The following is a 22,758-nucleotide window of genomic DNA, read 5'->3' on the forward strand; positions in this document are numbered from 1 at the left end:
ATTCTGAATCTTATTCTTTGGAGGGAGCTGAGAATGGGCAAATTCTTGAATTTCTTTTCTACACTTCTCTGGGTCTTTAACCTAAACCTGTCAGACAAGTCTGTGGACACCAGAAAGTGAAAGCAGGTGGTGAGAGCTCCTCCTCCCTGCCTGCCACTGCCAGTGTGTCCTGGACTGCCAGCTTGAAGTGGCACAGCTGTGGCAGGGGCTGGCATCCCTTCTCCATGACATGTTTCTCAGGTAGACAGGGCTCTGCTCCCAGGCAGCCAGAGCATGGCCATGCAGGGCAAAATGATGGAAGCATGTGAAAAACACAGACCTCTCGGCCGGGCTTGGTGCTCCCACCTGTAATCCCAGCACTTGGGGAGGATCACCTGAGGTCAAGAATTCGAGACCAGCCTGGCCAACATGGTGAAACCCCATCTCCACTAAAAATACAGAAAATTAGCTGGGCATGGTGGCGCATGCCTGTAGTCTCAGCTACTCAGGAGGCTGAAGCAGAACAGTCATTGAACCCAGGAAGTAGAGGTTGCAGTGAGCCGAGATCGCACCATTGCACTCCAGCCTGGGCAACAGAGTGAGACTCCCTCTCAAAAAACAAAACAGATGTAATCCTAGCACTTTGGGAGGCCAAGGCGGGTGGATCATGAGGTCAAGAGATCGAGACCATCCTGGTCAACATGGTGAAACCCCGTCTCTACTAAAAATACAAAAAATTAGCTGGGCATGGTGGCGTGTGCCTGTAATCCTAGCTACTCAGGAGGCTGAGGCAGGAGAATTGCCTGAACCCAGGAGGCAGAGGTTGCAGTGCGCCGAGATCGCGCCATTGCACTCCAGCCTGGGTAACAAGAGCGAAACTCCGTCTCAAAAAAAAAAAAAAGAAAGAAAACAGAAAAACACAGACCTCGTGGCTCTGGAGAAGCCCTGGGGAGACACCTCGGGATGCTCTGTTCGGCCCCATTGACATTTCTGGAGCTGTGTGCCTCCCCTCCCCGCACTCCTGGGTTCGTAGCTCTAGCTGGAAAGTTCTCTGGAAGAAAAACTCAGCTGAACGGAGCAGGACCAGTCTTTAAAATGGGTCCCTGTTCCCCTGGTTGGTGCCATGTTTTGAGGGGCAGATAATGGCAGTTCATGTTGATGAGGCTCTTGGATATGGCCAGCACCGTGCTAAGTGCTAGATGCAAGTCATCTGCGTTTATTCTCACAGCACACCCCAGGAAGCAGTACCAGGATTTGCCCCATTTCACCAAGGAGGAATTCAGCTTAAGGAGGTTGAGTCACGCAGCTGACAGGGTGAGGGTGTGAGCCCAGACAGCACACAAGTGGGGGAGGGCCACGGGGTCAGCATGCAGATTACATTAGGGCCTTCCTCTGGCAGTTTTTGAAGACCCACCGGCCTGAGTCTGCTGGTTTGGGGTGTACAGGCCAAAGGGCAGGCAGTAAAGAGAGTTAAGTGCAGTTCCTGAGCCTAGCTAGCCTAAGCCTCGGCCTGGCAGAGCTCGTTAGCAGCTAATGCAGTGCAGTTCCTGAGCCTAGCTAGCCTAAGCCTCGGCCTGGCAGAGCTCGTTAGCAGCTAATGCATGACAGGAATTTCATGGCACCCTCCACTGGTCCCGTGGTGTTGCCGCCTGTGTGGCACTCTTCTCTGCATGGTTTTCCAGCTTTCGTGGGCACAGGGAGAGCAGAGGCCACACCCCTCTGGATGCACAGAGCGCAGCCCAACCTCAGGGAGTCTGGCACCACAGAAACACATAACCCAAAGGCTTTTACTTGGAAATGGGCAAATACTGGACTAGAATACTGACATGCTCACACGCTGGCAGAGTGCAGATGCAGAAGCTATTGCACAGAGCCCCTCTGATTGCCTTGCTTCTCTTTGGCATGGATCAGTAGAGCCCCAAGGGCCAGTTGCTCACAGATGGGGACTGTTCTCCATCAAGGTATGGGGACCCCTACTTCCTTGTTTTGTTAAAAAGTGCAAGTAGGTGAAGAAGCCCAGGCAGTTGACCCAGTCTTTGAAACAGTTGACTCCTCAGCACCCAGTGTCCACAGGCAGCTGTAACAGCCCTGGTTTCCTTGGTAGGGCTCCAGGTGTCAGTGTCCAGGTACCTGGGCCAGTTGAGAGCTGGGGCCAGGGGAGCCTGGTTTTGAGAGGCAAGGGCTGCAGGGCCAGGCTGATGACCTGTGTCATGGTGTTGGCCGTCTCTCCAGCTTCTCAGCCATCCCCCGTCCCTCATGGTGGTGTCGGCTGTACCTGGACCTTCCTGCCTCTGTGCTCGGGGCAGCAGCAGTGAGTGCAGCAGCAGCTGCAGGCTATCAACAGCAGCAGCAGAACAGTGGCTGGAGGGCGGGGAGAGAGCACAGACTCAGGTAGGGGAGAGAAAGGCTGCCCACCCTCCTCCCAGAGAAACCTGCTGCATGCTGGGGTCTTCCCTCACAGGTCTGGTGGAGGGGTCGGAAAGACCCGAGAGGCTGGTGAGAGGTGTAGATGGTCCCCATGCCAGCTGCCTGGGCCAACCTCCTCCCTGTTGTGTCTCCTCTTTCCCTGCCCAAGCCTGGCTCCCATCATCCCTGCAATGGGGTCCTGGGGTGCTGCTGGGCCCAGTTCCCAGCACTGCCCATCATCCAAGCAGCATATCAGGGGATGAGGGAAGTCCCTTGGCTTCCTCCAAGGGACAACTGGCTTTCCTCCTTGATCTGGGAGATACCTGCCACCTCTGCCAGCCCTCTGGCTAGCACCATGGTGTGGTCTCTCTCAGATGCCAGGGTGAACCATGGGGCACTGAGTGCCCCGACTGACCTGTGAAAAGGACAATGACCGAGAAGGCCACGATCTCCACGGGCTCAGCCTGGGGCAGTCTCTGCAGCTTGAGCAGCAGCCTCTCACCCACGGCTCGCATCTCCTGCACGAAGTTGGTGGCGGCCATGCTGCACTGGCTTCCTGTTGGGGCTCCTGCCAGGCTGTGCCAGGGCAGAGAGAACAACTGGAGCTTCCACAGCTGGCCCCACACTGGCCACAGCACCGAGATTCCACCCTCCAAGATTCCACCCTCACACCCATCCTCAGCCCGCAGAACGAGTTTGTCAGGTCTCACGCATTGCACCCTGGTGACTTCTACCTAGTGGTGGCCCTCAGTCCCCACTTAGCTGACACAGCCCAGGGTAGGAGAAGTTGGTGATGACAGTGAGACCGAGGGCTTGCTTCAGGGGCTGCCGGCCAAGGCCAAGGTTGGTGGTGGTTTCTGGCTTTTCTGTTCTGTTCCCTTGTCTTGAGGCACCACTCCTAGGTTTTGCCAGGGTGCTTGGGACTGGCACAGCTCCCTGCTGGCCACTGGGTCCCTCGGGGTGGGGAGACTGGCATAGGATGGATGCCAAGCCGGTACTCTTGCCTTCCATCAGTATGGGGACAGAAGAAGCAGGTTCTCTCAAGAGCAGGTTCATAGGGCTTCTGGCCAAGGTCAGCAGAGGTGAAAACTGTCCCCGTCCCCCAGGCCCCCCCACCTCTCCCACCAGCCCAGTTTCTGCACTCATGCATGTTCTCCTGTGGGGGAGAGGGCCCCCCACCTCTCCCATCAGCCCAGTTTTCATACTCATGTGTGTTCTCCCAAGTGGGGAGAGGCCACCCTACCTCTCCCACCAGCCGTTTCCACACTCGTGTGTTCTCCCATGGCGGAGCGGCCGAACCATGTCCCTCCAGGTTTTGCCAGGACTCTGTCCTGTCTGCTGGGAGGGTGTCAGGAGGCCCAGGCTGCTCAAGTCAGCTCCTCCCTGCTGGCTTCACCTGTTTCTCTGGCCTGACCAGGAAAGCCCTCTCCACTCCCACCCCTGCCCCAGGAGAGCCTCTTCCTGTCTCAGGGTGCCTGAGAGGCCCAGGGTGCAGCTCCAGGCTGAGCCTGTCTAGGCTGTTGTGTCTTTGAGCCACTTTCCTCTTCTGCCTCTCCTGTGGGCGTGAGGGAGCTGGAGCCTCTTTAGAGAGAGACTGGAGACAGCCTTGTCCCACCCCAGCCTAATCCAGGCAGTTGCTTGAATCCAGGGGTGGGGGGGCAGGTGGCAGGGGCGAATGCCAGATTTTGGCTGTAATGATTGTGGCCTCGCTCAGGTCTCAGCTGGTTCTCCCTGAAATGGCTGCAGGCAGTGAGGCTGGTCCCTCCCGGTGCTGCTGCCTTGGTAGAGCTGGTTTAGAACCACCATGAAGGTCATTGAACGGAGCCCTCCACCCTGCACTTGGCCTGTGTGTGGGCTTTGCATGAGCACCCAGGATGGTGAGGAACCCCCGCCTGCTGAGGCAGGCCACCCCCTGCAGAAGGTTGGACCCCCTGCTGGACCCCAGTTCGTCCCACTTGTGCTCACTTAGACCTTGCGCCTTCTGCCTCAGTCCTTCAGGAGCAAGATAGTAGCCGGCGTGTACCTTCTGGATTTCCTTCTCTGCCAGGGGGCCTGCGTGAGTGTTTTCAGCTGTCTTCCTTGAATGCCACCTCCACTTCTTCCTTTTTCGACATGAACAGGTTGCTTCATGTCTCTGACATGGAATGAGATGCTGATGTTTTGAGGCTGTTGGGAGGACTGACCATCAGCAGCACGTTGTAGACAGCCATGGGGTAGGGGGTGCCCAGCACACGAGAATGCCCCTGTGGGAGTGGTCTCACTGGCTTTGGGGGCTGTTACCCCCCATGCACCGTCACTAGCACCCACAACACCTTTTGGGTGTTTGTCCTAGGGCATCTGCGGTGTGAGTACTGAAGGAAGGTAGGCAAGCTGGAGGTGGAGAGTTGTTTTTTGCTTTTTTTTTTTTTTTTTTTTTTTGAGATAGGGTCTTCCTCTGTCACCCAGGCTGGAGTACAATGGCATGATCTTGACTCACTGCAACCTCTGCCTCCTAGGTTCAAGCGATTCTTCTGCCTCAGCCTCCTCCCGAGTAGCTGGGACTACAGGCACCTGCCACCACACCCAGCTAATTTTTGTATTTTTAGTAGAGATGGTGTTTCACTATTGGCAAGGCTGGTCTTGAACTCCTGACCTTGTGATCCACCTGCCTTGGCCTCCCAAAGTGCTAGAATTACAGGCGTGAGCCACTGCACTCGGCTGGGAAATTTTTTTAAGGGATGATGGGGGTGACAGGCAGAAGATGGCTCTGTGGAAAATTAGATGAGCTCCTGTCAAAAACAGGAGGTTCCCTGAGTTAGATCCTCCCAGCTTCTCACACCTCACCTGTGGTGAGTGTGTTTCTGCAGAGGAGGTAAGGATCCCAGTTTTCAAGTGTACTGAGAGGCATAGGGTCCTAGAATGCCACAGGTCATCCATTCCCACCGCCTTCCTTCTACACATGGGAAAACTGAGACCTGAGACAGCAAGTGGATTCTCTGAGTTTACACAGCAGGACAGGGGCCCAACCAGCACCCCCACTGGCACCCCATGCTATCTTTCAATGGAGGCCTGTCTCCAGCTTAGACCCGCTAGATAGGAGAGCCCCCTGAGGGCGCTGCTCGTGCAGTGGGCTCAGTGCAGGAGCCAGGGCCCCAGAGCCCTCTGGAAGCCAACTGGTTGTGCTTGGCCAGCCCCGGCCCACACTTGTGGATCTGAAGCCGCTTTTATCAGCACATCACCACCAGGCTGGGTCCACACTAGGCTCTTTGAGACTACTTGGAGTCTTTGTCACCACAGGTACAGGTCTTGTGTGCCTAGCCAGCCTGAGCAAAGGACTGTCTCTTCTGGTAAGGCCAAACGGGACACTCCCTCTGGCCCGGTGGAGCAGGCTTGCACAAGGACAGTGGTCCCCTCTCGGTTCTGGGACCTCTGTGCCATCCTCACTCCCCAGCTTTCCAGGTTCCCTCATTCTTAAAGGGATGATGATGCTGACCATGTCCCTTGTAGGACAATTTGCACATGGCTCAGAAGCTGGGCTGCCTTCTTCCTCCCCATCTCTGTCTACACTTGGTCTGGTGTTTTCAGCCTTATTGGCACTGTGCCCACATGGCCTAATGTAGCCCGACAGAGACACTCCTTAAAAGAGGAAGCGGGCGGGCGGTGGGAGGGCAGGGAGAGCTTTTTCGCTTGTGTGCCACACCCAGAGACGCAGGGAGAGATTGCGGAGGGAGCTTTTCCTTGTGAGTGAGAAGTGGCATGGAGACCTGGGAGGAGCAGGGAGGAGGATGGTTGGGCTGAGGCTGAATTTACTGTGCGGGAAAAGTGGGGTTTGTTGCTGAGAAGCTCCAGCCAGCCTCCAGGGGCTGCAAAATGGGGAGCTACAGACTCATGCCAGGTGGACCTCAGCCCCCAGCCAGGAAAAGTGTCAGTTCCCACCAGCAGCAGGCTGCGGCTGGGGAGAGTGGCATAGCTTTGCACCCAGGGCTTCCCTAGGGGGCTGACTGGGAGCTGAGTATGCCAGCCAGGCGTGGACAGCCTTATCCAGCCTGGGGTGTCTGACCAGGGCTGCTCATGGTATCCTGTCCCTCAGTTAGCAGAAGTGGGGCCATTGGACATGGCTGTTCTGCCCCCAGAGAGCTGGAGAGGAACCCCAGGAGCCCCTTTGCTTTGCAGTTGATACTTTGTCATTTGGAACAGAAGCCTGTGGCTGAGCCTTCGTGGGGTAGGTTGGGGAGCTGAGGGGTCTTGTTCTCCAAAGAGGAGGAGGAGCATTCCAGCCGGTCCCCAAGCGGTCTTCCCAGTGGGCTATTTAAAGCCAGGCCAAGGGAGTGCCTGACGTTTGGTGCCCAATATAACCAGCAGCCGTCAGGTGACTGTGTGGCATGTGCCCCAACCGCTGCTCCTAAGGGAATGTTGGTGTTCCCAGCTGTGGCGGGGGTGATGTGGGAGCTCTGAGGCTGGTCACCTCCCCTCCCCTTTCCCTTCCTAGGTTCGGCAGGTGGAAGGCAGGGAAGCCCAGAAGGGCTACTTACAATTCTGTATTTTTCCAGTCTTTCTATCTCAGGTTCACCCAACTCCTTCCAAAACCACACTTCCCACCTGTGAACCAGGGCAACCAGAGTCCCTCCCAGCCCCATGCTTGGTAGTGCCTTGGTTGGAGGTTTCTCAGGGGTTCCTGAGTGGCTGCCAGAGCAAGTGGTGGCTTCCTCTGGCCCTAAGAGGGAATGCAGCCCAGCCGCCACCAGGCCCTCCTGCTGCCCAGGCAGCCCAGCTTGGAGCCTTCAGAGGGTGCACCCTGGCTGCAGTAGCAGGCGGCACAGGGGAAATGAGCAGGGCAGAGAAGGCTGGCAGAGCTGGAGGGACGGGAAGCATTCCTTTGTGTGGCATGTCTTGGCACATGGAGCCTTGCAACAGAGAGGCAGGCATCCTGCAGGCCAGACAGCTGCCACTTGGTCCTGAAGCTTCCCTGCTTCCTCCTCGCAGAGCTGATACTCCAACCCCAGGCACCCCACAAGGAAGGGCTGGCAGCAGGCGGCATGTTTGAGACTGATAAGCGAGGTGTGCTGGTGGCGCAGGGCCCCAGAGGGCTGCTTGCTCTGCCCTGTTGTTTCGTCATGGTGGGTTCAGCCACCCTTGCCCTGCCAGGCATTATCTTGTTTGAGGTCCAGCTAGAAGGAGGCATAACTGCCGCTTGTGGGAGATTTGCAGGGTCTAGTGCCTGAGCAGCCGAGGGAATGCCCCTGTCTGTGGCACTGAGCCTTTGGGTGACTCCCCTTTCTGCCCTGGCTCCAACTGAAAGTAGAAAGTGGTACTTGAACCCCTGGCAGGCCCTGCTCCTGTAGTCACCCAGAGCAGGGGGAAGTGCTTTTTGCTGCTGGTGTTAGAAACAGTAGGCGCTCCTTCTGCATCTACAGAAGCTGGCCGTTCATTCCCCCTCCGTCCTGGTTCAGGGACTATGTTGGAGGAACCCTGTCTACTTGTGTCCTATGGATGCAGGACAGGGATCCCCACCTGCCTGCCTGGGGCATCTTGAGTGACAGCAATGGGGTCTCCAGGCTCACCAGACCAACACCACAGGAGTCGCTCTCCCCAGGCACCAGCCCCAGCCAAGCCCCCAGCCTCTGCTGAGCCCAGAACACTTGGACTGATCCTTGGTTTTCACATTTCCCTGGGTCATTGTTTTTCTTTCTTACTAGATGCCAGCTTGTTTGCTTTGAGGAAAGTGTTTGGGGGTTGAGGGGTGGCTTTAACGCTGGCTTGAGGACAGGGAGGCAGGAGGATATCCAGCTTCGGCGCATGGGCCTGCCCAGGAGGGCTGCTCCTGGTGCTTCCCAAAGAACCAAATAACCAAACAGCCGGGCCCTGCTTCCTTAGGGCCGGTGTCACAATCAGCCTGTGCATCACGGTGGCACAGCAGAGGTCCTGGATGCCAGCATAGTCCCTCCTAGCCTCATTTCTGTGACCACCCCACCTAAGCCTGGGTCGAAAGTCAGTCATCCAGTTTCCTGGTTTGGTGTTGAAGCCTCATTGCCAGAGGGAGATCTGGGGGCTTATGGGGTTCTAGATGGGCCGAGGAAGGAAGACCCAGGCTGAGCCCTGAGCTGAGGACATCTGGCAGTGAGTGGGCCGAGCCCCCGAAAAGACAGATGGGCAGAGTCCTGCTGCATCCTGGGGGCGCCGCATGCTGGCTGGGCAGACCCTTCGCTGACCTTCTCGACTGAGCTCTGCCCTAATCCCGGGAAAAAGGGAGGCTCAGCAGGCCAGCAGCCGTTCTCTCCCAAGCCGGACAGCCAAATCCCGCTTTTAAGCCCCCTGAATAGAAAGAGCTGAAATGCACTTGCAGAGTAAGCAGGCCCTGGGGGCCCCTCTGCTGCACAGTAGGCAGAGGGGGAGGCGCTCTGAGCAGAGCCCCTGGCGCTCCTGTAGCGCAGGGTCCTAACAGAAGGGACAGCGTAGGTGCGTGCAGGAGGCTGCCCGACTTCGCTGCAGGGAAGTGACCCGGCGTGTTTCCCAAGACCTCCTCTCTGTGTTTATGGTGGACTGTGGCCCTTCACCCGGGGGCAGGAGACACTTGCTGCTCCCTCCCTAGCCCCCCTTCTTCTGTGGCCAGTGCCACTCACCTGGGAGCTCAGGTGTTGGGGGCCGAGCAGCAGCGCCCCAGTGTGGAGCCTCCTTGTGCTGTCCTTGTACTTCCTCTGTGGGTGCCGCTGCTCCCCTGGGCGCCTCAGCCCAGCTCCTCTGCTGACAGCCAGCTGCTGTCTCCGCCTGGCTTTTTTGTTGTCAGTCGTCCTGGAGATCCAAGTGTCAAATTACTGTCGCGAGGGGGAGCCCGAGGAAGCCCTGCTTGGGAACTTGTCCTCCAACTTCATGGCCCGGTGCCTCACCTCTGCCCTGGGAGGGCTGCCTGGGGACAGGACTTGCTCCCTCTTTTCTCCTCCTCCTTCTCCCTTCCTCCTCCTCTCCCTCTCCCCTCCCTGTCCCCTCCCTCTCCCCTCCCTCTCCCCTCCTTCCCCCCTCCCTCCCACGCTGTGGGCTGGGCCTGGGCTGGGAGCTGAAGAAAGAAGTCGGCTCTCTGCTTCCCTGGCCAGGAGGACCCTGGGGAGGTTCCACCTGAGCCTGTGGAGGGGAGTCCTGCATCGCTCCCAGCTCTGGGGCACCCACCTCCCCCTCGGGAGGGCCACCCCTTCTGTCCCTCAGGCCACTCCCTGGCTGGTCCCTCCCTCTGGCCTCAGGAAAAACAGTAAGCAGTGGGGAGTTGGCTCCCCCAACCCAGGCCGAGCAGGAGGCTTTGCAGCCAGCCCCTGGGGGGCCCTTGTGGTGCTCAGCATCCAAAGGCATCTTGGGGAGAACTTGGAATCTGAGTGACCTGGGAGTGGCCTGCGCTCCCGGCAAGGCGCCTCATGTTCCTCGTGAGAGGGGGGCCTTCTGCTGGGGCTGTGACCGCACTCCTGGCCTGGCTGTCAGGGCAGGGCTCCAGAGTCCAGGGGCTGGGCCTTGTGACATTTGCCTGGTTGTGCCACCCAGCAGGCCAGGCTGTGTGGAGAGAAACCAACCCCAGTCCCGCGGTCAATGGAGCTCTTTGAGTCCGAGCACAAAACCCCAGTGAGTCAGGGCTTGGGGAGGGCAGCGGGGAGGAAGCCAGCCATGTGGCCACAACACTTGGATGCCGGAGCCTCCCAGAGGCTGGACAGGCAGCCACTGTGCAGCTGTGCAGACGCACAGACTCTTGTGGAGGGACCATTTGTCGCATTTACTCAGCGGAGCGGAGTGGGGGCAAGAGCGCCCTCTGGTGGCCACCTCAGCTGTCCCAGGCTGTTCAGGTTGGGCTTCAGAGCTGCGTTCACTCAGCTAAAGGCAAGTCAGCCAGGCCCTGCTTCCTCAGGGCGGTGTTGAAATCAGCCTTGGATCCTTGAGCCTGTGCCTTGGGGTCGCAGCCCCTCAAAGGGCTTCTTGAAGCCCCAGCAGTGCTTACACTGAGAGGAGTGCTAGTTAGAGCAGTTAACACCAGCTATTCTTGTCCCTGGGATGTGGCACCCCAGACAGCCCTGCCTCTGTTCCGGCATCTCCTCTTGGGCCTCCCTACCCTGCACTACGTTCTTGGTGGCAGGAATGGCTATTTGTAAGGAGCCTGAGAGAGCTGTGGCCCCTCTTGTGGCCTCTGCACCTGCCTCAAGAGTTGACAGCTACCCCCATACATAGGGATCAGAGATGTGACAAAGCCTCTTGGGTCAGCCAGAGGCTGCTCCCTGCTCCCAGCATAGGCAGAGGCCACTCACCCCCAGAGGGCTGCAGCAGGGTTGAGGCAGAGGAAGATGAGAGGAGGACTCCAGGCAAGGCTCTGTCTTCCCCCTGGCTGAAGGTCCCCACCTGTGACCGCTCACGGGCCCATCCTTAGGGGTTTATGATGGGACTTATTACTACACAGCCATGCCTGCCTTAGCAATGCAAATACATTTTGAGAAATTTAATCTGTCATTGTGCAGTCAGAGTGTATTTACGGAAATCAAACGGCAATTCCAGGGAGAAGAAGGAAAATAAAATCAAAATGGCATAGCCTCCTACACACCTAGGCCATGTGGTACAGCTTGTTGCTCCTAGACCACAAACCTGTACACCATGTTACTGTCCTGACTACCGTATGCAGTTGTGACAGTGGTATTCACGTGTCTAAACACATAAATGTAGAAAAGGTACAGTAAAAATATGGTGTTAGAATCTTAGGGGATTGCCGTTAGATATGCAGTCACTTCAGTTCATGACATCCTTTCATCCATCAGCGCTCAGCCTGTGAGGCCTGTGCCTTCCTGCACCATTTAACTGATGGGAATGCATGGGCTGTAGGAGGCGAAATGTGTCACCAAAAGGACACAGCTTTCATGGCAGAGCCGGCATCTGCACCCAGAGCCTGAACTCTGCAGGATGTCCCATTGCCAGACGACAGAGGGGAGGTGCAGAGGCATAACTAGACAGTGGGGTTCACATCCTGCTTCCCAGAAGACCCCCATATGTTACATGACTTTGGGAAAGTTCATTCACCTCATTGTCCTCATCTGTGAAGTGGGCAGAGCTGAATGATGCCTGGTGTGGCTCGGATGGGATGAGGCGCCTGGCATGGTGGCAGACATGGCAGTGCTTGCTTGGCCAGTGATTAAGCCTCTGGTGAACAGACACCAGTCAGCTGGACTCTCCACCCCTCACCTCTGCGGTGCTGCCTGCTCCAGGTGCCGCCATGCTGCCATTGCCAAGTACTTCGGGGATGCGCCGCCTGCCTGTGCTAAAGGCTGCGACCACTGCCAGAACCCTACAGCCGTGCGGAGGCAGCTGGAGGCCTTGGAGCACAGCAGCACCTGGAACAAGACCTGCATCGGGCCCTCCCAGGGGAATGGCTTTGACCCTGAGCTGTACGAGGGAGGCCGCAAGGGCTACGGGGGCTTCAGCAGGTAAGGGGTCAAGAAGCCAGGGATTCCCAACCCACTGGAATCATCTGCATTCCCTTGGCGCCAAGGCCAGACCAGAAGTGGCAGTCCCACCATGAGCTGCTAGGACATCGGGGACATCACCGTCCCAGCAGCAGCACACATGGGCAGAAACAGAGTCCAGGCCAGGACCACTCACGCCTGGCCTGTCCCTAGGTACGATGAAGGTTCTGGAGGCAGCGGGGACGAGGGCAGAGATGAGGCTCACAAGCGGGAGTGGAACCTCTTCTATCAGAAGCAGATGCAGCTGCGCAAGGTGAGGGGAGGTGCTCGGTGTCCTGTGCAGGGCCCCTGTGGTCCCCCTCCTCGCAGCCTCTTGGCCTGCTCTGGTGCTGGATGGGACTGTCCTGCGGCAGGGCAGGATGCCTCATGGGCCCTTCATGTTGTCTTCCAGGGCAAAGACCCCAAGATAGAAGAATTCGTACCCCCAGGTCAGTACAGAAATGTTCCTGGAGGCTTGCGGGCTTTTCGCAGGGCATAGAGGGAGGATTCTCATCGGGGTGTGGGGGACTTCAGAGAGCAGAAGGTGGAGTGGAAGGATCCCCCCCCAACTCCCCACAGATGAGAACTGTCCCCTGAAAGAGGCTTCTAGCAGGAGGATCCCCAGACTGACTGTGAAGGTAAGAGACGGGCAGCTCCTCAGCCACCCCCCAGGGCCCTCCCCCAGCCCCAGGCCATGTGACCAACTTCATTCTCCTGTGCCAGGCGCGGGAGCACTGCCTGGGGCTTCTAGAGGAGGCGCTGAGCAGTAACCGCCAGTCCACACATACCACTGATGGGTGAGTTCCACGATCGCCAGACTGAGGAGCCCTCCAAGCTCTTGTTCCCTTGGAGACTACAGGACCCTGTCACCCCCAGTACCTCACCAGGGCCAGGAATGGCCTCAACTTAGGTGCCGCCAGCAGCTGCTGAGGGACAGTAAGCCACAGGGTGCCCAGAGAGTCCTAGTCAGAATCTCTGTGCCCAAGGCCTTCCCCACCAGGCCCCGAGTCCCACAGGAGCTCGGCAGGGAGAGCCCCAGGCCCACCTGATACCTTGTGCCTGTTACCTTGCACCCACAGAGCTGACCTCCGGGCCCAGGCCGTGGAGCTGGAACACGAGACCTTCCGGAACGCCAAGGTGGCCAACCTATACAAGGCCAGCGTGCTGAAGAAGGTGGGCCTGGTGCAGGCAGACTGAGGGTCGTTGAGGGGGCACCTCCACACTGAGGCAGAAGCTGTCTGCCAGCCATCTGGCCACAGGCAGCCCAGAACCCACCCTCCCTAGTCCACCCCAGAGGCAGTTCATGGGGGTAGAGCTCCATTCTCCGCTAGCGGGAGGGTTTCTAGTCAACCCTGTGAGGATGTGAGGACTAAAACTTGCCCAGTGGTCGGGTGCCTGTAGCCACTGGCCACAGAAACCCACTTCTAGTGCCTAGTGGAAAAGTACTTCCACTGTCAGGGGGAGCTAGCAGGTGCCACAGCCTCCCTGCCTCTTCCTGCCCAGGTGGCCGAGATTCACAGAGCCTCCAAGGATGGGCAGCCCTATGACATGGGAGGCAGTGCCAAGAGCTGCAGTGCCCAGGCTGAGCCCCCAGAGCCCAACGAGTATGACATTCCACCAGCCTGTCATGTGTACTCGGTGAGCTGGGGCCCAGGGGTCCCCAGACCTGTGGCCAGGAAAGGCTCCACTTCCCCTCTGCCTTCGGGGGGTGCACCTCTTTCCGTGGCCTGGCTCCCCAACAGGGCCCTGCCTGCCTCTTTCCTCCCACCTCCTGAGAGCCCCGCCCCAATGTGAGTGAGTGGCCCAGCCAGTGGTGCCCTAGAGGGGGCCTGGTGGGCTGAACTTCCTCTCCTGCTCACATTTACAGCTCAAACCCAAGCGGGTGGGAGCTGGTTTTCCCAAAGGCTCTTGCCTGTTCCAGACAGCCACGGAACTGATGGAGACAACTCAAATCAGGGAGCAAGCCCCCCGGCCTGAGCGGGCAGGCGAGCACGAGCCCCCGAGCCCGCCCTGTGGCCTCCGGGATAAGGATAGGAGTGAGCCCCTTCCTGGGCCCAGAGGGGAGGTCCCTGGAGGCAGTGCTCACTGTGGGGGGCCCTCCCCTGAGAAGAAGGCAAAAAGTTCCTCCAGGGGCAGTTCCCTTGCCAAGGGCCGGGCTAGCAAGAAACAGCAGCTCCTAGCCGCATCGGCCCACAAGGATTCTCAGAGCATCGCCCGCTTCTGCCGAAGGGTTGAAAGCCCAGCTCTGCTGGCATCAGCCCCAGAGGCAGAAGGTGCCCACCCCTCCTGTGAGGGGGTTCAGGGACCCCCGATGGCCCCAAAGACGTGCGCAGGGGAGGAAGATGGAGCCGGAGGACATTCGCCTGCCCCTCCCCAGACTGAGGAGTGCCTCAGGGAGAGGCCAAGGTAAGGGTACAGGTAGTCATAGACTCTTCTGGAATCCACTTGCCAGCATCCCCTTTGCTCACTGGGCCTCTGAAGCTCAGAGCTCATCCCTAAGATGGGCTCTCCTAGGCCTCCTAGGATGAAGGAGCCGCTAGGACCTAGAGCTGCGATGCCTGCTCTTTCCTCCACCAGCACCTGCCCGCCCAGAGACCAGGGGAGCCCTGAAGCCCAGCCCACCCCCACAAAGGACACATGGAAGGGCAAGCGACCCCAATCCCAGCAGGTGCCTGCAGGGATGAGGCCGTTGGGGAGGACAGGAGGGCTGTGGGCAAGGCTGGGCACGGTTGTGCCCTAGTCATAGGGACCAGGGAAAATCAGCGCTGCTTTCCACACCCAGCAGCTGATGGACTGGGCTGGGCTGGAGGGAGACAGCTGGTGTGGGGACCCAGTCTTCTAGAGGAGGGGAGCAGGCCAGTGGAAGGGAGCCCAGGAGTGACCCTCTGCTGTGGCCCTTCTCAGGAGAACCCAGAGAGCCAGGCTCAGAAGAGGCTGCGCCCCTCAGCCAAGCCCTCTGTCTTAGCTGAGGTCAAGAGCGGCATCTTGGCCAGCGATCAGGGCACCATGAATCCCACAGCTCAAGACCCCTGCCAGCTCTCAGTTCCTGGCATCCCCTTGAAGGAGGCTGCAAGTGTTGTGGTCAAGTGCCTGACCCCTTTCTACAAGGAGGGCAAGTTTGCTTCCAAGGTAGGGTGAGTGGGTGGGCTCTGCCCTCTCCCAGGCCTGGGATACGTGGGTGTAGTGGGTGCGGGAGGCAGGGAGTGTGAGCCCAGAACGCAGTGGATCAGAGCAGGTTGGGCCCAGGGCCAGCCCAGCACCTGCCCTCCCAGGGACCTGCCTTGCTGTTGAGTCGTGGCTGTGGGTCCTCTGGGGGTCAGGGCTGGGTCCTGCTCTCTGCTTCTCTTCTCTCTCTCCCTTCCAGGAGTTGTTTAAAGGCTTTGCCCGCCACCTCTCACATTTGCTGGCTCAGAAGATCTCTCCAGGAAGGAGTGGTGAGTGCTGGCATTGCCAGGGCCAGGAGGCACCTGGGGTAGGGGAAGTGGTCTGCGGGGAGGAGGCTAACGCTCACCTCCTCACGCCCCCAACCTGAATCTGTAGTGAAAGAAGAGGCCCAGAACCTCATCAGGCTCTTCTTCCATGGCCGGGCCCGCTGTGAGAGTGAAGCTGACTGGCACGGCCTGTGTGGCCCCCAGAGATGACCAACTGCTGGCTGGGCAGGGCCCGCGTCCTCCCCTAGACTCTAGCCTGGGCCTTGCCTGCAGCTGCCAGGGCCATCATCTTCTCTGTCCTTCCACCTGCCAACCATACTCGGCTTTGGTGATGGCCCCAGATACTTCCTGAATCCCGGTCAGAGGTCAGCCACCTTTCTGCTTGCAAAGCCCGTGGACCTTTCTCAGAGCCTCCCTGCCTCTCCTGGCCCTCATCGCTGAGTTTTCTGGGACACATGTCCAGGGCAGATGGCGGAGGGTGGTGGAGCTGCTGCCAGAGGAGGGGAAGGAAGGGTGGCCCCTCCACACATTTAAGTCAGGACAAGGCCCACCTGTTCAAAGGTATTGGGACCTACTCAGGGGAACCTCAGGTCCTCGCCCATTCCCCCATCCATTACAGTGCCAGCTTCCAGCCTTGCCCAGGTTAGAGCTGTGGCAGGGGAGTGGCAGCCAGGCCCCGTTCCCTGCTCAGCTGCTGCTTAGGAAGGCCAGGCCTGACCAAGAAGTTTAGGAGAGGAATAAAGTCATTCTGCTGCGTATGTGTGCACACACAGCCCTTTTTATTTCCTCAGCAGTTGTTTCTCCCAGGCCTGGGTGAGCCTGGGGCCGGGTGGGCATCTCCCTCAGACTGGGCAACCTCAGATGCCGCAGCCGAGTTCCTGCAGTCCCCTTTGGGCCCAGGCCATCCTGGAGAGGGTCTGTTTTCTTTCCCTGTTGGTGACATGATAGCAGCCCCTGCCCTTGTGGCCTGCACGTGGGCCGGCTGTGCTGTGCTGTGGCAGGTTCTGGAACAGTGATCTGATAGCATCTGAGGCAGACCATCAGGGTACGACTTGGGCCAGGGAAGGCCTCTTCCTGGTCTCCACCCCGCCTGTACTCCTCTCAGTTGACGCTGGGCCACTCGGTGCAAGAGACATTGCTGTCCATCAGGAAGATAGTGGTGTATAGCAGCTCCTGGGCCTGCCCAGAGAGAGGCCTGTTACAGGAGGGCTCCCCAACCCACCCATTGCCTTTGCCCTGCCCACAGCACTCTGGAGCAGCGGGCATCAGCCTGGACTCCCGCTGCATGCCATGCCGGGGCAAGGCCCTCACACTCACCTTCCCAAGGTGGTCGGAGGCCTGGCCACTCACCTGCGGCAGCTCAAACCAGATGGTCTGGGGGTTGTCAGCCGAGCCATAGTTGAGTTCCAGGCCAGGGGGCCCCTTCTCCTCCAGCGGGCTTAGCAGGTGGACCCGCTGCAGGCTCTTCAGGGCAATGCAGCAGCACAGGCTCTGGGGGCAGCAGAGAGCAGGGCTGGGCTTCTCTCCCGGGAAGGGTCGTTGTGGGTGAGGGAAGAGGAATGGACGAGGGTCCCCCAGGCCAGTGCAGGGGCTAGAGCCTTACCCACCTGGGAGCTGGGGTCCATGAGGATGAGATGCTGGCGGTTGAGTCCCAGTAGGGCAGATCCAGGCAGGGCCTGCATGCTCACTCGCAGCACCATGTAGACAGTGTGACCAAAGAGAGGCAGCTGGCGCACAGCCTCTGTGGGTGGGGAGGACGCAGGCAGGAATTCTGACTGTTGGGGCCCTGGAACTCGCAATGCTTGGCCCCCCAGGTCAGCTGAGAGGGACAGGGCAGGTGCAGACCCCTCCTCCCTCCTCTACCTGCATTCCTCCCCTCTTGGCCTCCAGCCCCCACCCCAGTGGTCCCCTAGCCCCAGACCCACCAATAAAGCTGATCTGTGCTTCCTGGGCCCTGTGTCCTTCCAGCCGTCTCAGCTCCTGCTCCATCAGGTTCTTGATGGAGGCCGTGTTCACCTGCCGGTGCAGCTGCTTTGGCACATAATCTAGCAGGTCCTGCCTAGGATGCACAGCCGGGGTCAGCTCGACCCCTGACCACCTGGTGTAGGGCTGGGCATACAGCATGTACCAGATAACTGAACCAGTGCCTACTGTGGGCAAGACTAGGGATCCATACATGTGAGCGAGGTGAGGGCCCTGCCCCAGAGGAGCTCGGGGTGGGTGGAGAGGACAGGTGTCCACAGGCCCTGCTGCTCCAAGCCAGTCCAGTTAGGGCCAGGAAGGGTACTAGTCAAATGGCCTTGACCTTGGAGAAGGTGAGAGGTTAGGGGCTGGAGGTGTCCCCACTCACTCTGAGGGAATGTTGCTGTTGGTCTTGCTGAGGTGTTGCAGGGCGGCCAGCCTGGCGAGCTGCGCGTCTGCCTGGGCACTGACTGGCAGCTTCCCCTGAAGGTAGTCCCGTAGCACCTGCGTGGGGAGCATGGGGAGGAGGGCAGCGGTGGCCCAGAGCCCCCATCAGTTGGCTCTAGAGACCCAAACCCACTTCTGCCACTGTCACGCCCCAGCCACCACAGACCCACACCCTTGTGGGGAGGGGGGCTTGGAGGTCGCCCAGGCAGGAAGCCACACCCCCAAACTGCAGCGGCTGGAGGCAGGCAGACTGACCTGGCTGTAGTGGGTGGTGATGTAGGTGGAGTTGTCGAAGTGCAGTGGGATCTCCCAGCCGAGCCGCCGGCTGTGCAGGCTCACGTTCTGGTCCATCACCACGTTGTTGAGGTACTCAGCGGGCCGCAGGGGCCGCACCAGCTCACCTGCATGGGGAGGCCAGGCCCACCGCTGCTCAGACCACATGCACCCCGCCCTGCCACCACAGCAGAAACCAAACCACCTCACCCCTGGGCAGGGGAGTGGTCCCACAGTGAGGCTCCGTCCCCAAGCTCACCCTCCCCTTTGATGAGGAAGAGGGCGAATTCCTGCACTTCCTGTGGCTCCACGATACCCATTTGCCGGCACAGCTCCTCCTGCACGTCTGCTGCCACCTGGGCGTGTGGACGGGCCGTGAAGAGGGGAGGGATGCTGGGGGGCCCAGAACTGACACCCAAGGTCTCCTCCCTTGGGGGCCCCTGAACTCACCGTGAAAGTCTGGATATTCGTCCTATAATCCACACCCCCCGGCAGGTGAATAAGAAGCAGGCGGGTGGTTTTTCCTTTCTGTCAAGGCAGGTTACAGGGTCAGTCCACCAGTGGTCAGAGGTCCCTGCCCTCCTGTGGGGGCACCTCCCACCCCAGGGTGTCCCACAGTGCCCATTCACCATCCCTAGTACCAGGAAAGCCTGCATTTCACCCGGTGGGGGCAGCCGCCGTCGCCCCCCGTATTTGACTGTGCGCTGGAGGTGCTCCTGGCTGCTCTGGGCCAGCTCTGCAGAGGAGCCAGAATGAGGTCATGAGGTAGCCAGGCCTCCCCCAGCCCACCAAGTTCCCATTCCTAGAAGCCCCTGTTCCTCCTCCATCTCCCCCTCTCACAGGCACCTTGGCTGAGGCCTGAATCCTGCAGGAACTTGGTCAGGTAGGGCATCAGCTTGGTCGACGGGGAGAAGAAGCCTGTGAGAAGACTGAGAAAGCTCCAGCCTCGAATGCAGCGTTCCCTGCAGGGCAGAGAGCCCGGGCTTCAGGCTAGCCAGGCTACAGTGCCAAGCTGCCCCCAGGTGCCCACGGTAGCCGGCTACCCCACCAGTCCCTACTCACGGCCGGGGGTGTCCAGTGACCTGCTTGATGACCTGGCAGTAAATCTCATCCCTGAGCTGCTCCTCCTGGCACAGCTGCGGGGACAGGAAGGGAGGTGGGGTGAGGGACGGGGGCTGTACACCTGGGGTCTGAAGCCCTGGAGAAACCCTGCTAAGGCCATGGGCTAGGGCTAGGTCAAGAGGACGTCTCACTCAGCTTAAGAGCATCACTGCACTGGCCACTCAGTCACTTTCTTCCCTGCTTCCCTGTCTCCCAGACTGGAGTGCAGTGATGCCATCTTGGCTCACTGCAACCTCCACCTCCCGGGTTCAAGTGATTCTCCTGCCTCAGCCTCTGGAGTACTACAGATGCATGCCACCAGGCCCAGCTAGTTTTTGTGTTTTTAGTAGAGAGTGTTTCACCATGTTGGCCAGGCTGGTTTGGAACTCCTAACCTCAGGTGATCCATTCACCTCTGCCTCCCAAAGTGCTGGGAATACAGGCGTGAGCCACCGCGCCTGGCCCCTGCTTCTCTGACCTCTTAGTCATCTCTGCTGGCTCCACCTTAACTCCCTGACCTCTGAGCAGTGCCGTGCTAGAACCGCTTTCTGTCTGCCCCTCTCCTTGTGGCCTGAGCTGCTCCCATCTGATGCTCCCTAGTGCCTGCCTTCAGCCTTCTCCCTTGAACCCCAGACTCCTCCACTGGGAAGTCTGGGATTTCAAACCTTATGTGTCCAAAACATTCCTCCGCCAGCCGAGACCTGCTCCTTGTTGAAGACAGTTGTCCTCCTTCCCCAGCCCACATGAGACTGGTCAGCACACCTGCTGGCTCTGAATCTTCTGCTTCTCCCCTTGCTGCTGGCCCTGGGCCCAGGGCAACACCATTCCTCACCTGGGACCACTGTGATAACTCCTTTTGTTTTTAAACTTAAACCCCCAGAATCTCAAACAACAGCTGAGCGACCCTGCAAAATGTAAGCCGAGCTTCCAGAAGCCTCTGGTGGTTTCCCATCTCCAAAAATCAGAGGCCGATGATGGTACAAGGCATGCGGTGGCCTGGACTCACCGTCTGCACCCTGTTCTCATCCTCCGCTCTCCCCACCACTCAGTAGGCTCAGCTGTGCTGGCCTTGCCAGCGCGTGATGGTTTCCCTCCCTGCAGGAAGGCTCCCGCCAGGAAGCCTTCTCCACTGCAGCATCCCCTTCCCTGCATTCTTACTCTCCAGGGACCTCTCACTCCCAGACACATAACGTCCTTGTCTTATCATAAGCACTGCAGAGACAGCCTGTTGGCTTCACAGCCACGCCCTCTGCACGCAGTGGGTGTTCAGTAAATACTTTGGAAAGATTTGAAGGACAGTGACCAAGAGAAGGGGATCTCTTTGGGCCCAGGCAGGAGGACAGGCACAGGCACTGGGGGTCACATCCCAGGCTTACCTTCAGCAGCTCATAGAGCAGATCCATGCCATCCTTGCCCCGGGGCTTGGACTGGTCGCCCATAAATTGCATCAGGGCTGCAGGCAGGATAAGAAACAGGGCGGGCTGGGCTGGGGCTGGCCCCGGCTCATGCTGTCGCTGTGCAGGGCCTTCATCTGCCATCTGATGCCTCACTCTCAAAATGCATGTGTGCCAGGCAGGGCAGCTGGCTGCTGTTCAACTCGGGGAAACTGAGACTCATGGGTACCCAAGGCTCCACACAGCACATAGCATCCTCTGGACCCCTGGACTGCCTTGCAGCCCCAGACTCCACACAACCCACAACCCTTGGATGGGAGTAGAAGCAGGTGAGGGCCCTGGGGTCCAGGAGCTATCACTGAGCTTCCCAGAGTTGGCAGAGTGGGACAGAGCCACGCAGAGCTCAAGGAGAGAAGGGGACCAGACACCCAGGTCCACAGCACTGCAGACATGGGGACCCAGAATGCCTGTGGCCACTCACCCAGGAAGCTGGCCACAGCCTGCTTGCTCATGTCATCACTGAGTATGAGGAGTGACTCCTGGATGGGAGCCTGCAGCCAAAGAGAAGAGGCTGTGGGTCTGAGGCCCTCAGGGATCAGAGGGCAGATCCACCGGCCAGACCCTTCCCCACCTCTCCCCCACCTTGGTGTACTGCACCAGGCTGTCTGTGTCCTTCCTGGCAGCACCTCCACCTCTCTGACCCAGCCTGTGGGGGGAAGGAGGAGACAGTCCAGCTTGTTCAGCCCTCCTGCCCTCATCCCAGCCAGGCAAGGAGAGTGCTAAGAGCACAGCCTGGTTTCTCTGAGCATGGCACTCTCTCGGGAAGACTGAGGACAGACAGGCACAGGGGTTGTCCTAGTTCACTCACGAGGCCTCGGACTTGCGGAAGTAACGCAGGGCGAATTCCTGCATGGTGTAGTTGCTGGAGTCGGTGGGCAGAGAGGCGTAGGCCGCCGAGGAGGGCAGGCTGGTGGCCTCTGAGTCATCACTGTGTGTCTGGCTCTGGGGGCCGGCAGGGCTCTGGGAGCACAAGAAACTTGGTGCCACCTGAGTGTCCAGTGCCCTGTCCCAGGAGTTCAGCCTCAGCCCCATCCCTCCCAGGAAAGTGAAGAGCTGTTTAGTAAGCATCTGTTAGGGTAGTGTTGAACTAAGTACCACATGGGACACAAGAGCAGTGCCCAGCCCAGCCCAGCCCAGCCCCTGCCTGCAAGGAGCACACAGTCTTGCTAGAGAAACAAGGCAAGCCGTCAGGAGTGGGCAGAGGGGCAGCCGCAGGAGGTGGGCAGCAGGGTGGTCCCGGCGTATGGCAGCCTGGGTGGGAGTCAAATCCCTTTCCTTTCTCACTCTCAGGCAGGCCTTGCCTCTGGCTCTCCCTCTCCCATCTTCCTCACCTCTGAGGCCCTGTCCCACCGAGTCAACCCTAGTTCCCCGTTGGACAGCTGGCCCTTGTGCCGGCCACTCCTCTGCTCTTTGGAGAAGGAAAAGTCGGGAGCGGCAGCTGGCTGCACTATGTCGGCAGGAAAGAGTCCGGAACGGCCCCCGGCAGAACCAAACTGCCAGCCTGGAAGGTACCCAAGGATGTGGCTCACCCACTGGGTCCTCCGCCCCGGGCAGGCTCTGCCAAGTGGATGCCCTCCCTGTGTGAGCCCTTGCTGGCCTCTGGCGATACCTGGCTCCAGGGTAGCCACCGGCAGCAGCTTGATGAGGTCGCCACGGTGGAAGCTGAGGAGGCTGCTGTTATCAGTGATGTAGCTACGCAGGGCGATGACATAGCCGGAGTCCTGCAGGCAAGCGGGTGAGGGTCGGGAGCAGTGAGCCTGTCTGCGCCTCCCTGTCCTGCCCGCCCACCTGTTCCCCCCGCTGGCCTCCCCCCTCCCCCTAGCACCCCAGACTTCCAGGGATTTGGCCCAAACTCCCAGCCCCTGCCCCCACCCAGCCTCCCACCCTGCACCCCACACTTGCCTTCTTAAGCTCACTCAGGAACAGCTCAACCAGCACCCTGATGGCCCTGGCACGGACTGTGTGCAGCAACAGCTGCTCGCTCTTCAGCGACAGCTCCAGGGTGGAGCTGCCTCGGCATTCCACACCCAGCACCTCTGCGAAGCTGCATGGGGGCTGGGCATGAGCTGGGACCACCCTATCACCTGTCCCCACCTCCAGCTCAGGGCCCTGGGCCAGCGCACCTGTATGAGCAGAGAATCTTCAGCTGGTTGGGGTGGAGGCCAGGGCCTTGGGTCACCTTGAGCAGTCGCAGCCCGCGGTGGGACACGGCTAGCAGCTGCACGTCACTGCCATTCTCGCCCTGCCAGGAAGGTGGTAGGTTAAGGGC

General features: G+C 59.3%; 3 protein-coding genes across 9 annotated transcripts in view; 1 reads left to right on the forward strand and 2 right to left on the reverse strand.

The window, feature by feature from the left end:
• Nucleotides 1-16,995, forward strand: part of RECQL5 (RecQ like helicase 5) — a 44,085-nt gene extending 27,090 nt beyond the window's left edge. The window contains exons 8-19 of the mRNA XM_012453701.3: nt 11,586-11,804; nt 11,997-12,096; nt 12,235-12,271; nt 12,402-12,460; nt 12,546-12,619; nt 12,902-12,995; nt 13,326-13,460; nt 13,690-14,228; nt 14,400-14,490; nt 14,727-14,951; nt 15,187-15,256; nt 15,363-16,995. Coding sequence (XP_012309124.2) covers nt 11,586-11,804; nt 11,997-12,096; nt 12,235-12,271; nt 12,402-12,460; nt 12,546-12,619; nt 12,902-12,995; nt 13,326-13,460; nt 13,690-14,228; nt 14,400-14,490; nt 14,727-14,951; nt 15,187-15,256; nt 15,363-15,463 — 1,744 coding nt within the window. The 3' untranslated portion in view covers nt 15,464-16,995. The remainder of the gene's footprint in view (nt 1-11,585; nt 11,805-11,996; nt 12,097-12,234; nt 12,272-12,401; nt 12,461-12,545; nt 12,620-12,901; nt 12,996-13,325; nt 13,461-13,689; nt 14,229-14,399; nt 14,491-14,726; nt 14,952-15,186; nt 15,257-15,362) is intronic.
• Nucleotides 1,747-9,353, reverse strand: SMIM5 (small integral membrane protein 5). Of its 7 annotated transcripts, none has more exons than XM_012453707.2 (4): nt 8,985-9,353; nt 4,409-4,519; nt 2,801-2,961; nt 1,747-2,340 (listed from the first exon to the last, which is right to left on the reverse strand). In XM_012453707.2, the coding sequence occupies exons 2-4, from the start codon at nt 4,513-4,515 to the stop codon at nt 2,234-2,236; spliced, it is 375 nt and encodes a 124-aa protein (XP_012309130.1). In that variant the 5' UTR covers nt 4,516-4,519; nt 8,985-9,353; the 3' UTR covers nt 1,747-2,233. The 7 variants fall into 7 exon arrangements, with proteins under 7 accessions (XP_012309130.1, XP_064225338.1, XP_012309134.1 ...); XM_064369268.1 differs by having other exon boundaries at nt 4,409-4,551; XM_012453711.2 differs by lacking the exon at nt 4,409-4,519 and having other exon boundaries at nt 8,985-9,352.
• Nucleotides 16,014-22,758, reverse strand: part of MYO15B (myosin XVB) — a 37,093-nt gene continuing 30,348 nt past the window's right edge. The window contains exons 46-64 of the mRNA XM_064369515.1: nt 22,613-22,731; nt 22,392-22,533; nt 22,099-22,210; nt 21,821-21,990; nt 21,298-21,449; nt 21,072-21,135; nt 20,911-20,980; nt 20,412-20,488; nt 18,998-19,071; nt 18,782-18,897; nt 18,577-18,671; nt 18,386-18,463; nt 18,195-18,291; nt 17,918-18,063; nt 17,604-17,719; nt 17,179-17,312; nt 16,861-16,994; nt 16,604-16,744; nt 16,014-16,432 (exon numbers count right to left, since the gene is read on the reverse strand). Of these exons, the coding sequence (XP_064225585.1) occupies nt 16,355-16,432; nt 16,604-16,744; nt 16,861-16,994; nt 17,179-17,312; nt 17,604-17,719; nt 17,918-18,063; nt 18,195-18,291; nt 18,386-18,463; nt 18,577-18,671; nt 18,782-18,897; nt 18,998-19,071; nt 20,412-20,488; nt 20,911-20,980; nt 21,072-21,135; nt 21,298-21,449; nt 21,821-21,990; nt 22,099-22,210; nt 22,392-22,533; nt 22,613-22,731 (2,115 nt within the window). The 3' untranslated portion in view covers nt 16,014-16,354. The remainder of the gene's footprint in view (nt 16,433-16,603; nt 16,745-16,860; nt 16,995-17,178; nt 17,313-17,603; nt 17,720-17,917; nt 18,064-18,194; nt 18,292-18,385; nt 18,464-18,576; nt 18,672-18,781; nt 18,898-18,997; nt 19,072-20,411; nt 20,489-20,910; nt 20,981-21,071; nt 21,136-21,297; nt 21,450-21,820; nt 21,991-22,098; nt 22,211-22,391; nt 22,534-22,612; nt 22,732-22,758) is intronic.

This window comes from Aotus nancymaae, unplaced genomic scaffold, assembly GCF_030222135.1.
Source record: "Aotus nancymaae isolate 86718 unplaced genomic scaffold, 86718_ANA_hifiasm-v0.15.2.pri h1tg000089l, whole genome shotgun sequence".
Taxonomy (NCBI): Eukaryota; Metazoa; Chordata; class Mammalia; order Primates; family Aotidae; genus Aotus; species Aotus nancymaae.